General features: G+C 43.4%; 1 protein-coding gene across 1 annotated transcript in view; it reads left to right on the top strand.

Annotated features, from left to right (window-relative positions):
- Nucleotides 1-7042: 7042 nt before the first annotated feature.
- LOC104627677 (PR domain zinc finger protein 10-like) overlaps nucleotides 7043-14194 on the top strand; it is a 12171-nt gene continuing 5019 nt past the window's right edge. Inside the window, exons 1-5 of the mRNA XM_010296046.1 lie at nucleotides 7043-7122; nucleotides 7868-7932; nucleotides 8510-8665; nucleotides 9413-9525; nucleotides 11817-11966. Coding sequence (XP_010294348.1) covers nucleotides 7043-7122; nucleotides 7868-7932; nucleotides 8510-8665; nucleotides 9413-9525; nucleotides 11817-11966 — 564 coding nt within the window. The remainder of the gene's footprint in view (nucleotides 7123-7867; nucleotides 7933-8509; nucleotides 8666-9412; nucleotides 9526-11816; nucleotides 11967-14194) is intronic.

The following is a 14194-nucleotide window of genomic DNA, read 5'->3' as shown; positions in this document are numbered from 1 at the left end:
GCACTCCCCTTGATCGAACAGCCTGTAGTAGACACCAACCGCAAGGCTCCCTTTGTTGCCTCGGTCCCTGATTCTTACCCATAAGCTTTCAACCTGCTGGTGGCTATTCTTCTGAGACAGCTCTTCCCACTCTATCCATTTATTGATGTAGAGGGCAACATCTCCACCCTTCCTTCCTTGCTTGTCCCTTCCAAACAGCCTGTAGCCATTGATAGCAGCACTCCAGTCGTGGGATTCATCCCACCAAGTTTCAGAGGTGGCTTTTGTGACTGAGCCCTCTACCACTCTCCTCCACATCACATCTGGACTTGGTGGCCAGTAACAACCAAGTTCAGTGAAGGAGAGACCCAATCTAAGGTTCCCGTTTAAGGGAACGTTCTAAGAGTTGGAAATATTTCAACTAATTAATACTAAGCATTAGTCATTAGAATTGCTGCACTTCATTTATCAGAATTGAAACCGTGGTGTTGGCCTGCCATGAATAAAACTGTGGACTGTATTAATGCACTTGATATGGTGTGTGTGGCGCCTGCATGTATATTTATATATACATATGTTTAGGAAGACATACGTGCTTGGGCGGGTTTTTTTTTCTAGAACAAAGATAGAAGATTCTGGTGTCCATGTTAAATTGCAGCAGTTGCATTAACATTATCCATTGAAAGGTCTAAAATAAATCAACTGGCCTACCAAAAATCTGCCCAAAAGAAAAGTGCTCAAAACTAATTAAAGCTACTTTTTCTGTGGGAGGTAAAACTTGTGCTGTGGGAGATGTAGGTTAGGGCATCCAACATGTGGCCCAGGAGCCACAGGGTGCTTATGAGCAGTTTGAATATGACTCTCTTGATGACTGTATTTCTGTGGACAGGGGATTTTAGTTTTGCTGTCTCCAAGTATGGAAGCAGTGCCGTTGGGACAGTGCTAGTGAAGACCTAAAGCAAGAAGGTGTCGCAGCCAGGTGCCACAGCCTTGCACCAGGACCAGCTGCTGCTGGGGACAGATGGGCAGAGTGAAACAGGAAGGCTTGGGTCTCTGGAAGCTTTTGCTGGGTATTTCATAGGACCAGGCTATGCTGGCTGAGGCTGTTTCTCACAAAAAAATAGCAGTTGTTTCTGTGAGTTTGTTGTTAATCTCCTTCCCTGTTTCCCTAATTTTATATGACTTCATGCCAAGCCAGTGAAGGGAGAGGGAGAGAAGGGAAAAAAAACCCTGAAAAATCCAACTGCATTTTTCAATTTGGTTGTTTGAAATGTATTCAGCTTTCAGCAATGAGAGAAGTCTCTTTGTTCACACTGATTAGAAGCTATTACATGTAAGCTACGGGAAGTGACTTCACTTGAACTGTGCTTGTTAATGTATGTGGGTTCTAACAGAACCAAACCCCATGTGGTATACCAGAAATGTGACATGTACAATTTAGTCCCAAGAATAATCAGAAAAAGATGATTTCTTTAATTATCTTTCAATCAATCAGTGCTTTCATCTCAAGTAATTCTTGGATGAATGAACCTACCAAGAACTTCGATAAACTGGTTGCTCAGACTGCAGGGTGAGGTTAAACTCGATAAACATACCTGCATACCTTTCCTGCTGTTTGGTTTCTTTTGGTTTCTTTTCAGATTTTGGTGCTGTTTGTTGGGTTTTTTTCCTTTAAGTTTTCAGGAAAGTCCTATAAGTTACAGCCCTTTCAGGTGTTCAAACAATGAAAGTAACTTTTTTTTTCCCTCCTAGCTGTGAAGTTTGTAAGATACAGCAGAGCACAGGTATCATAGGAGCCTGCTGAAGCTGCTGTGTGCAGTCACATTGCCGAATTTCACAGCCCGGCTGTGTTCCTTGAGACTTCTCTTAACTGTTTTGCGTCTCAGATTTGCTAGATGAAAGGACCATAGTAGAAAGCCTCACTGGGATTGGTGGGAAGGTGACTTTCTATGGGAAGCTGGTTAAATTCCTTGTTTGTCGTAGTACTTCATGGTCACTGAAGGCGAAAAAGTTACTGTTCCTACGTTCCTATTAGGAACCAGTAATGAATCATAGTTGTTGTTATCATTTATATGTTTGTGTAACAAATAGTTTTAGAGTTCTGAAAAGTTTACATGCTTAAACTTGTGTCTGCCAGGAAAATGCATGCGTGCTTTGCATTGGAAGATTTCTTTACACTCAGGTAAGTGCTGAGCCTCCCTTCTAGAGGCATCCTTCCATAACAACAGCTGTGCTGCACAGGATCGTACCGCCGTGAAGCAGGAGCCGGGTGCCTTGATGGATGATCTCCTACTGCAGGAGACCCAAGGATGTATTCTCCCTCCAAATCTTCTGTTCTCTTGGGAATGAAGGCAGGGGCACTGGGAGGATGGAGGTGAGGTGAGGGGAAGTCTCATTGCAGATCAGCATCTGGGTCAGGATGCCTGGGGGCTGGGGTGGGGGAATTAGGGGAGTTAGCTCGACCTGCCGGTCTGACTGAATATATGGGGTAGCAGTAAGGTATGTTTGCTGTTTTATTTCTCTTTCTGTCTCCAAATATAGTAACTCAGTTTTTAAGTTTCGCATTTTAGTAGAGTGAGGTCATGTTCCTATAAATGTGTTTAATGTTAAGAATGATTGCTGGGATGTTTGCAAACCACCTACCATTCTCCTCCCTGGCGAGAAGGGGCCCCAAAAAAGGCGTAGGCGTTCGCTCACAGGGTGCCACTCACCCCTGCGCAGGACCAGGACTCCTCCTCCCCCTCTGCCAGCATCTCAGGGGTTCTGGTCCACCCGCCTGCAAGCCCAGGGATGGCAGTCAGCAGCACAAGGCCTCGGTAAGGGAGCCGGTGCTGTCCCAGCAGCATGTCCCACAGTGTCTGTGCTGGTGCCACCAGGTAGAGACTGCGAGGCTCCAGTGTGTGACTCCGTGTGTCAAAGGCATGGGAGCTCACTGCCTGAAATCCATTGGACGTGTCCCTCTCAGGCACATAGGACTAAATCTCCTTTCCCCTCCCCGCCTTCTTTTTTTGGAGGGATGTTATTTTGGGTGCAAAGTTATGGAAAAGACAGTACCTGCTTCCCAAATAATACACTGTGTGGTGCATGAATGTGCAAGTATGCAGTCTTTGCTCAGGTGAGCAATTACGTTTTCAGAGTCAACCCGGACTGTGATTTCCTGATTATTATTTTTGTTTTCTTTTTTTCCATGCAGAGCTGAGCAGTTGTAACTATCTGCTAATATAAGGTTTTGTTGTATGAGAGAGGAGAGACATGAAAAGGAGACATTGAAGAAATGTTCACCTATTCTTGTGTTGGCCTAGATCAGTTATTATAGTTAAAAAGTGAAAATCAGTCAGTAGAAAATTTTAGCATGACAAAATATCAGAGGTTAATGGGATTTGAATAAAATAATTCTGAATTCTGGTAATTACAACAGGTTCTATTTTACTATAATGTAAGTAGGATGAATTATTAATCAGTTAAGAGCTTCAGCTCCTCTGTAAATGCACTTTGCACATCAAACTTGGGACATGTAGGGCTTCTTTCATAAGCGTTTTTTACAGAAGAAATTTGTGGCAATGGCTCACAATAATGGGAAAATAACTTGGGATTAACTGTTTGCTAATTGAGTACTTTGAATTTTTGCCAAATAAATTATATTGTAGAACAAGGTTTTCAAGCTTTTCCAGCAAGAGGTGCTGCAGAGCAAACCACGGGGCAGGAAAACCTCATGTACCTTTGTGTAAGAAGAACCAAGACTGACATACTGTACATGAATGTATCTTAGAAAATGTCTACCAGGTATTTTTGCAATGTTCTTCTACGTGCAAGCTGAACAAGGCTAATGGAGCAGTACAGTTTTACTCTGGGATAAATTATTGTTGCTTGCTATGCAAATCTTATGATTGTAATTAGGCTAGGATTTGGGCTGCTCTGTACACTAATCTTTGTTCCTTCTGTGCACGGGAGTGAATTCTAATGCTGCAAAACAGCACAGCAAATGTGGAGCACCGCTCAGCTGGACGATCATTTCTCGCAGGGTGTCTTTGCTCAAAGTGGACATTTTAAAAGGAATGGTTTACCTCTGTCTTCACAGGGCATGTAAATTGCACCGCGGGCATCTTGTGGGCCACTGAAGTGTTCAGGTACCGTAAAGTCTTGCTTGAAAGTAGAGGTTGAAGAAAGCAGGAAGGACTGCCTGATAGGCATCTCGTTTTTAGAAAACTGGTTTTAAAAAGTGGCGTTCTGCCGCTGATTGGTTAAGGAGCTGGTGGTATGTTTGAGCTATCACGACAGTGTTTGCAGTTCCTAGTATGGCTATGTATAGCTCCCGTTATCTCTGCAGCCGGACTTTGTGTAACCGCAGCCTGTGGCTCCTTGCCCACACTAATGAGCTCGCCCCGAGGCCGGGCTTGTGCCTGTGGGGCTGGTACGGTGCTCAGATGGTGCCGCTGTTTTGGAAACCCAAGTTTGTTAACTGTGCTCGAGTCCAGCTTGCCCGAGCTGCCACGCCAGCTTGGCTACTGCTGGCTGCGGGAGTTTGTCCCCGTGCAGCGTGGCTGGCCCCAGGGCCGTCTGGAGGACAAGGCAAGCCGGCTGCCAAGGCTGCCAGGCTGTAGCCCACAGCAGAGGAGGGCTGTCACCTAGACCTGGACTGGGTGGAAGCACCACTGTAGTGAGGACGGTACAGGTGAGCCACACGCGCAGTCCGCTCTCCTCCCTGGGAACGTGGCCGCCGGTGTTTCGGTCAGCCTCGTGTGGTGGCCTTTTGCGGTCAGCCCATGTGGTGGGAGGGCATCCTACAGGCAGCGGGCGGCATTTTTCCAGCAACCCAAAGAGCAGGGGAAAGCCTTAACTGCCGACAGTGCCTCCTGGTGTCTGGGCAGAAGTGGGAGCAGGTGCGTTCAGGGGCAGGGGTACCAGGCTGGGGGTGTACAGGAGATGTACCCCTTGCTTAGCCCATCCAGAGGCAGTTAGCAGGGCACGAGCATCTCGTCCATGTGACAAGGTGGTGGCTGGGCACCCGCTTACTGCCCGGAGCCTGCACACGCACCCATGCCTGGGCTCTTGTGTGCCCATGCCTCCCCACTGCTGCGGTGGAGTTCAGCAAAGTAAAAATCTTGCCAGCTACAGGATTTATTAGGTTGTGTAGTTTTATCTACAGGTAGATAAAATAGGCATTATTTGGAACTTTTTCACAATCATTGCAAAGACGTAGAGAAAGAACGAAGAAGTGCCCTCTAGGGAACAATATAGCACTGCTGCTCTAAAGATATAGTAAATTACACAATCTGTTTTTTAACAGCTTGTAACTCCTGTGAATCTTGTTTATTTTTGTTGCCTGCTCATCTAGATCAGAGAAAAGCAGAGGAACGGAGGCAGTTTTGCTTTTCTTGGATGCTTGCACGTTGTCAAGTATTCCTGTAAACATGACATCAAATCCATTGATTTTGTTTGTGTAAATAAAATTTAAGCGAGCTTGGAAACTGTAAAAGTATCAGGTGAGGTAGTAAGGTGCCTAACAAAAAGCAGAAAAAACTCTTCTTCACAGAAAGTGATTTTTCTAACTAAATGTACTTCATTCCTAGCACTAATATGACAAAGTGCGTGGTGTTTCCATAGATGGATGCGCCTTATTTCAGAACAGGTTAGAGTGTGTTCTGAGGCTGTTGTTGAAAAAATTATGTTTTACTTAAGCGGCCTAGTTAAAAGGAGGCATAAAATCCGTGTGAGCTTTGCAAACCAGTGCCGTGCTTGCAGCTATGATAATGCATACATTCCTTCACCAATGGCATCTGTAATTTAGCATTGAAATACAAAGGATCATGAGTTGGCCTGTGATTATGTCTGAGGAAGAATGTGAACTTGACAGTTTTGCACTGTTAATTTAGGGGGAAGAAATTATAAAGACCCTGGTTCCGCAGGATAGTCGCTAAAGTTGTTATATTTACAGTGGCCCAATCCTGTACTTCTGGTACACCTGGCAATTTTTAGTGTGCAGTAAGTTCAGAGTCAGGGTACTAACATGCTGGTGTGGGGTCAGAAATACTGTGAATGTAATTCCAGGATGCCTCTTAAATGACTGAATCAGCTGTTTATCTTCATATCCCATCTAATGAAGCACAGAAAATCCTAGAACAAGCTTTGGGCAACTCCACGTATTTCAGGGTGCCGTGCAGCGATGGCAGGTCAGAATCCCAAGCCCTACTAGCAAAGTGCTTAAAAAACACTTCCAGCTCTGCAGCTAATTTCATTCAGTGCTAGCTGATGGCTTCGTCATGCCGCCTAGGCGTGCCTCCTGGGCAGCGGTCTCTGGGGCCCCTAAGCTCGGTGGCATATTCAGCACCCATTTGGATGCAAAGCGGTCCCTGATTTCGGGGGAGCACCTCCCAAGCAATGTGTGAATCATTTCAGACCTTACATCCTGGCTCTGGAGGGCCAAGGAGTGTTCACTAGTGCTGAATTTGGAGGCTGATTCAAGGGAGACCCTTCTTCCCTTCTTTCCCTCTCCAGCGTTCCCGTGAGCTGCCCACCCTGGCGCTGCGGTGACGGGCACTGCCCTGGGGCAGCTGGAAGGTTTGCTCAGGAGCTGAGTTGTGATGAATCACAGAGGCTTGGCATGGATTGATAAGGTCGTGTACTTACGATTAGATACATCCTCCCTTTAACAAGCGGTTCTTTGTCTCCTTTTTGCTTTTGGTAATGTTTTTTGGCAGTTTGCATACAATGACTCTCCAAGCAGGAGCTGTTTGACTTGAGACAAAGTTGCTATTATTCTAGGTAAGCTTAGGAAGCCCTCAGAAGACATAGATTGTTCGCAATTTATTTAAAAGTCAGTTAAGTTAAATCACCAAGAAATTTTTTTTTTTCTTTCAGCCTAGCTGTAAGGACTTTTGGGTCCATAAAAGAGTGTGTGACAAGAAAAATCACCCTGCAGCTATGTTACTTATCTTTTTTGTGCATATTAAGTGGTGTCTGTAGTGGCACCACTATTAGTAGTGGCATGTTCTTAATCTGTAGCACTAGCAAAAAAAGTCATGCATTTCAGCTATTCATAGTGCAGGTGTGCAGTCTTGGAGCCATGGCAAAAGAAAACTATTGCATGGTCCCAAAATTATTGAAAAATACGGACTACTGCAGTGCCTGTGACCTGACCAACATGTAAGTCTGCCTCCTCATTCAGAGTTGCTAGAGAGCCCCAAGAACTCAGTAGGAACACCTCAGGCTTATTTGGGAAGATTTTGGACTAGACTCTCAAAGAGTGTAATTTAATCAGGTGCCTACTTGTGTTTACAATCGGAAACCTTTTTCAGGCTACCCTGAAAATTGTGTACTGTCCTTTCTCAAAGACCATCTCCAGTGTCTCTCCATGCGGTGTCTCCCGAGCCTTTACGCTTCTCCTGACCTCTCTTTGGGTACGAGTCCTTGTATGTGCTGAAGCCTCATCTCTCTTGCCCCAGTCTCTGCTACAGCTTCCTATGGCTCCCTTGGACTCTCTTGACTGTTCTGTCTCCCTTCCTCTGCTGCTCATTGTTGCTTTCTTAATGGACTTGCTCAGCAGAGTTTCTAGAAGTAAAACAAAATGAGGTAGTCATGGATGACCAATATCAGCTTTTCCTTTTAACTCAGTCATAAAGCATTGTTGGCTCACTGGTTTGTTTTCTACTGTCTATAAAAAGGTTTTGTGCAAGAACTCCCGTTTTTCCCATCGCCCTGTGTGACACCAGTGACAGGATGACCTTCTGCTGGAGAGTATCATTGCTCGGTTGTGTCACTGCTCCCTATGAGTTTCCCTGGCAACCAGTTTGAGCTACGCTGAACCAAAAATACCTCACTGTGCTGAGGGAAACTCAGTTTGCAGACATGTATTTCTCATTAATGACTTCTGGATGGTTCATGTGTTCAGCCTGCAGATTTCGTTATTGGGAACTGATGACTGGGAGATGCGGCATTCCCCTTTTGCTTACTTCCGTAGGCAGCACGGTCTAGGAGAAGGCTGCCCTTGTGTGATTGTCAACTGAGTTGTGACTGTAAGACCCATCGTGCTCATTTATCATGGTACACCAAGGGTCTCGTCTTCTACTGAGAATGGTCTGTGCAGGATCACAAAGTCACAGTGGTCTTTCTTGGACTCCTTGGATCTCTGCAAATTACCTTGGTTATTACTAGCAACTTTGCCCTTCATATTTCTATATGAATATATGCACCTTGATTTATAGGTGTGAATGCTGTGAGCACCAGTTTTGCTGCTATCCTAGTCACCAAAGATAGTTTATAACACCTCCAAATGAGCTTGTGTATAAATCTTTGGAGGCCAGGACTCACCAATTCACACAGGAAAGAATGCACAAACTGGAGGTCTTATTTCAAACCTTCCTAGTTCAATTTTGGCTTGCAGATAATCTTTTCACTACCTAATGTAGAATAGTGGTGTGAAGAAAAGCATTGGTAATTCAAGATGTGTTCTTAAGGTGACAAAATTAGAAGAGACTAAATTGGAGAGCAGTATGTCATTTTTAGTAACAGGTTCCCTTTTCTGGATTTGTAGGGTGTGAGGATTGCGGTAAAAGCCTTATAGGAGAATGCAAAGTCCACGGACCACTCATCAGGGCTAAAGATAGGGTTATTCCTAGCCGAGCCCGTCTCACTCTACCTCATTACCTCACTTTGCGAGTGTTGGAGCTGCGAGCTGGAAACCAGCAGAGTAAGTATTTTAGCTCTTTTTCCCACTTTTGAGAAAGGAGGCAAAACTACTAACGTTGGCTTGTTTTCATTAATAACTCAAGGCATAATCATTGGGTATTAACAGTATGAAGACTATTTTCAGCTGAGCACAGCCAAAGCTTACATTCAGTTACTGTTTTTTATGACTGATTTTTGATAACCTCGATGCATAGACTGGCAGCAGGACATTAGCCAGAGCTGGTGTGACACCGAGCTGTGAGCAATCAATTAGCTCTGTTCAGTCAAGACAAGTTGATTGAATGTATAATTTGTATCTAATAGTAACAGCCATGCACTATTACATATTTTATCATTTTCCCAAGCGTGCAAAACAGGAAAGAGTATTCAATAAGAGGTCAGAAACAAAATGGTAGATAACATCCCTCATCCACCCCCTGCAAACTCAGAAGAACACAGGGGCTTAATTTACTTTTTGCAACATCGTCAGTTCATGTTATAGAAAGGCTTTTTCATTCTGAGGGCAGGGCAGTTTGAATGCCCAAACTTGAACAAGAGAATTACATACCCATTTTTTAAACATCTCTGCACACATTTACATCCTTTTCAGATTCTTCCTATTAGAATTACTTACCTGGGTTATTTGTCTAGAAGAAGAATTCATGTGTTCTGCACTATTGTGTTCATTTCCATTTTCACAACTGTAAATATACAAGATATAGTTTGTGATGTCTGTATTAATATTAGACTGGTCTTTTTTTATTCACAGTCCTTGGAGTATTTGCAAAGAAAGTAATACAGAAGAGAACACAGTTTGGTCCTTATGTTGGTCAACTGTCTACAAAACTGACCCGCTATGATGAGAGCAGGCTAGTCCTGCAGGTAAAAACCCAGTGAATTACTATGACGTGCATATGTGTCTTTAACAGTTCGTATGTATTTTTGTATTTTAACCAGTCGATTTGCTGTCTTACCTAGTTAATTAATTGTATTTCTTGTCTGTATGTGTGAATATAAATTGCATTGTTAGACAGCACAGCATAACCTGAAGTACCAAAATGTTCCTGTATATTGTATTTGCTAAAAGTTTGCTTCCCTGCTTTCTAATTTTGCCGCTTCCAAGGTGATTTACCTATCAGTCTAACAGCTCTTAACAAACTTTTGACAGAGCACAGCTACTGAAAGTATCCAAGGATAGTACTGTCTTCCCAGATAAAACAAAAGGATTTGTGCTTAACACCACACCGCTGGGAGGGTTAAGTTTGTGCACTGTTAGCAGTAGTGGCAGAAATATGCACTAAGGCACCTGCTTAGTAGGGAGGAACAGTGCAGGGATGGGGAAACACTTCTTAATGATGCAATCATATATAAACTTTGACACACAGTGCACTCGCTCAGTTTATTTAGTCAGATTGTTATTTAGGGCTGGTACCATCGCTTGCTGCATGTGCAGATACTGATCGTCTCATCTGGACCATGACACTATTGTTTGTACTTTATCCAGCACAAATACTGGCCTCTCGGGACTAGCATAGCATAGACATACCTGCATGCACATCCTTTCCCACAGGAATTCCTTGGGAGTGACAGTTGATCATAATCCCCTATGCTCCGCTCTCTGGTTTTGCTGCACAGGGTCATGCCTGGGCACACCTCTCTGTCATACAGCAAGTCCATGGTCAAGCCACAGCATCTGTGGCTTACTGACAGGTTACGGTTCTTCCAGAGCCTGCATTTTGTATCAGGCTCTCTCACTCCCCAGGAGAGAGGGACCAGCAGCAGCTGTCCTGTGACATGCTTTACGACTTCATTTGAGCTTTCTCCAGAAGCTTGGGACTGGAAAACACTGTCTGTTATGGAGGAAGGCATAGATACAAATATTTCTGTAATTTAATTTGAGAGCAAAAGTAATAGCTTCAGTAATTGCTGTCAACTTCATTTGCTCATGGAAGTCATGTGAATGGTCTGCCAGGAAAGTAACACTGTCCCTTTGTGGGATTTTCACGGCATGTTGACACCAGAGGGGTTTTGTTCTTCTCCATAACTAAATTTCTTCCATCTTTTTATGAGACACTTTAATTCTTACAAATGCAGAAAACGTACTTCTCTAACAAGCTTGCAAGCGTGGATGAACTAAACACCCAGTTCCTTCCTCTTCACCAAGCCATTGTAAACCACACCCTATCCTCTATCAGTCAGACCCGTTTGCTTAAAAGTATACAGTGATAAAGCACAGCTCTGGCTGATGAATGGACTGTTTCTTCAGAAGAGGAGGCTGGAGTCCCAGGTTTCCTACATGACAGCAGTAGCTGCCTTGGCCTCTCCCTAACAGCATTCTGAGTATGTGACCAAACTTGTCCAACAAGCAGGTGTTTTCATTGGAAACATGATGAAGTTAGATAAAATAGTTCCCAGAAGCAATGAAAACGCAACTTGTTTTGCAATTAATTGCTCACTTAAGTGGTTAGCAGAACAGATATATGCTGTGCTGACATCTGTTGTGCAGCTTCAGCTGTCCATGTTTGAGAGTGTATTGCAGAAAAGCAACTGGCTTGTACAAGGTCGGGAGCGTTTGCCTTGTAGAAACGTTCTCTTGGCAAAGGAATCTAGGAATAATGAAGTAAAGCGAAAAGAAAGAAATCTTTCTGGCACAATTGTTCATTCGTATTTACTTTTGCATTGTTAAGGGGAAAAAGAGAAGACTGTTAAAATGTCATTATACCGTATGTTACCTCTCTGGACGTACTAGACAAGTTATACAATTGTTCCGTGCAAAATGTAGTGTTGATTAAATGAGATTATCAAACTTTACTTACTTACTCAGGAAGTACGTTAAGGCATAAAGCTTATCTTTCTACCTGCCTGCACTTAGTTCTTATAATATTATCTTTATATAACATAAAAATGATGACATATAAACTGGAAATACATACAAAGGCCTACAGTTATTTTAGTAGCTGGGTGCCTTGGCAGGTATTCGTTCTTCACTTTCTCTTGCACTTGGTGTCCTTTAAGGGTGATCTATTTCAAAACAACCATGATTTCAAAGGACATATGACCAAGACAGGGTAAATAACTCATAGCTGTGGTTCCAAGTTAAAGAAAACTAATGTCCCTCTATACAGGACATGGTTTTATCATGTTCTTTCTCCTGTCCTCCCCCTTTGTTTCAGGTATTGAAAGATGGAGGGAAGTACTTTCTAGACACTCCCAATGAAGACTGTGGAAACTGGATGATGTTTGTCCGGCTAGCCCGGAACCAAGAAGAACAGACTCTTGTGGCTTATCAGCACTGTGGAGAAGTCTACTTCACGACTGTTAAGGTAATTAAACTCACATTGCTTCACCCTCATCCAAATGGAAATTTATAGGCAAAGGTTCTGAAAGGTTAACCCTTTTACAGATGAAAGATTGATTATATTCTGCTGACTGGATCATCATTACATACCACCTTTTATGTCACTTAATCTGTACTAAAGCAAGCAGTGTATCTGGTTTTCTGGTAAAAGGCAGTGTGTACTTTCTCTTGTGAGTAGTGAAGAAACTGAGCAGAGAGAAACAGAAATATCATGCCTGATGGTGGTGTTTAAACATGAATGTTGTAAAGTTCTTCAGTTGCAGGTAGGTACATGGTGAGATTATCTAGCAATGTTACATTCAACAGTACCTCATCCTGGAAAGAAGAAACACATTCCTTACCTCTATTACATTTTTGGACACATGTTGTATTATGAGCACATTACCAGGTACTCACAACAGGGTGCTAAGTAGAATCTTTACGTACTATTTTCCACTCTCATGAAATCTGAAGGCTTAACTGGAGAACTTACAATACTGCAATGTTGCCATGAAATTATTAGTTTATGATAGAGATTCTGGACTGCATCTTCATCTGAGGAGAGAGAACAAAGTACTCTGTATTTATAGAATCATAGAATCATTTAGGTTGGAAAAGACCTTTAAGATCATCAAGTCCAACCATTAACCTAGCACTGCCAAGTCCACCACTAAACCATGTCCGTAAGCACCATATCTACACATTTTTTAAATACCTCCAGGGATGGTGACTCCACCACCTCCCTGGGCAGCCTGTTCCAATGCGCAGGGGGTGGCGCCCCCCCCCCCCCCCGGCCCAGCCTGTTCCAATGCTTGACCACTCTTTCAGTAAAGAAATTTTTCCTAATACCCAATCTAAACCTCCCCTGGCGCAACTTGAGGACATTTCTGCTTGTCCTATTGCTTGTTAATTGGGAAAACAGACTGACACCCACCTCACTACAGCGTCTTTTCAGGTAGTTGTAGAGAGCAACAAGGTCTCCCCTGAGCCTTCTTTTCTCCAGGTTAAACAACCCCAGTTCCCTCAGCTGCTCCTCATAGGATTTGTGCTCTAGACCCTTCATCAGCCTTGTTGCCCTTCTTTGGACACCCTCCAGCACCTCAATGTCTTTCTTGCAGTGAGGGGCCCAAAACTGAACACAGGATTCAAGGTGCGGCCTCACCAGTGCTGAGTACAGGGGCACAATCACTTCCCTACTCCTGCTGGCCACACTATTTCTGATACAGGTCAGGATGCTGTTGGCCTTCTTGGCTACCTGGGCACACTGCCGGCTCATGTTCAGCTGGCTGTTGACCAACACCCCCAGGCCCTTTTCCACCAGGCAGCTTTCCAGCCACTCTTCCCTAAGCCTGTAGTGTTGCATGGGGTTGTTGTGACCCAAATGCACGACCTGGCACTTGGCCTTGTTGAACCTCATACAGTTGGCCTTGGCCCATCGATCCAGCCTGTCCAGATCCCTCTTTAGAGCCTTCATACCCTCCAGCAGATCAACACTCCCACCCAACTTGGTGTCATCTGCAAACTTACTGAGGGAGCACTCAATCCCCTCATCCCCTTGTGTTATAAATGACACTGGAACATACAGTCTTGTGTTTTTGTTGTTTTAGCCTCTTTCTCAGGCAAAGTTTGTTTTAATCAGAATTTACTCTTTTGTACACTTAGGAAACTGAAGTCTGTATGTTGAACATTCTTTGTTTTCCTTTTTTTATTCTGAAGTTAATGTTTGTATATCATTATGAGCAACATCAAAAATATAAAAAAGAGTATATTAGGCAAAATAAGTTACTGTGGGATTAAAACCCAGCATTTAAATTTCATTTCCAAGATTGGCACGCATTTCTGTGGGATACCACTGTTTACTTTTGTTTCTCCATGTTTCTCCACCTGCACAGTGAGAAAAATATTTACCACACAGCGATGATGTGAGAATAAGTTAATAGCAATAACTTTTTACACCTTCAAAGTCTTTTATAACAGTATGAAGTATAGTTGCTTTGGGATTAATATTAAAATAATTGTTTTTTTAAAAGAAGATCGATGTAAAACAGTATATGCTGATCTGAGACATTGTTTAGGCTGTGTTTGAGACTCTGATGCAGTTCATACCATTTGAGATTGCTATACTTGTAGAACTGACAGGATTAAAACTACTGTATTTGGGAAGCATGAACAAATGCTTTTCTAAGAGGTTGTAGTTATGAAGTAGTAACTTAC

This window comes from Phaethon lepturus, unplaced genomic scaffold (genome assembly GCF_000687285.1).
Source record: "Phaethon lepturus isolate BGI_N335 unplaced genomic scaffold, ASM68728v1 scaffold650, whole genome shotgun sequence".
Lineage (NCBI taxonomy): Eukaryota > Metazoa > Chordata > Aves > Phaethontiformes > Phaethontidae > Phaethon > Phaethon lepturus.
The sequence above is the reverse complement of the archived record's forward strand: the minus strand, read 5'-3'. Positions and strand labels throughout refer to the sequence as shown.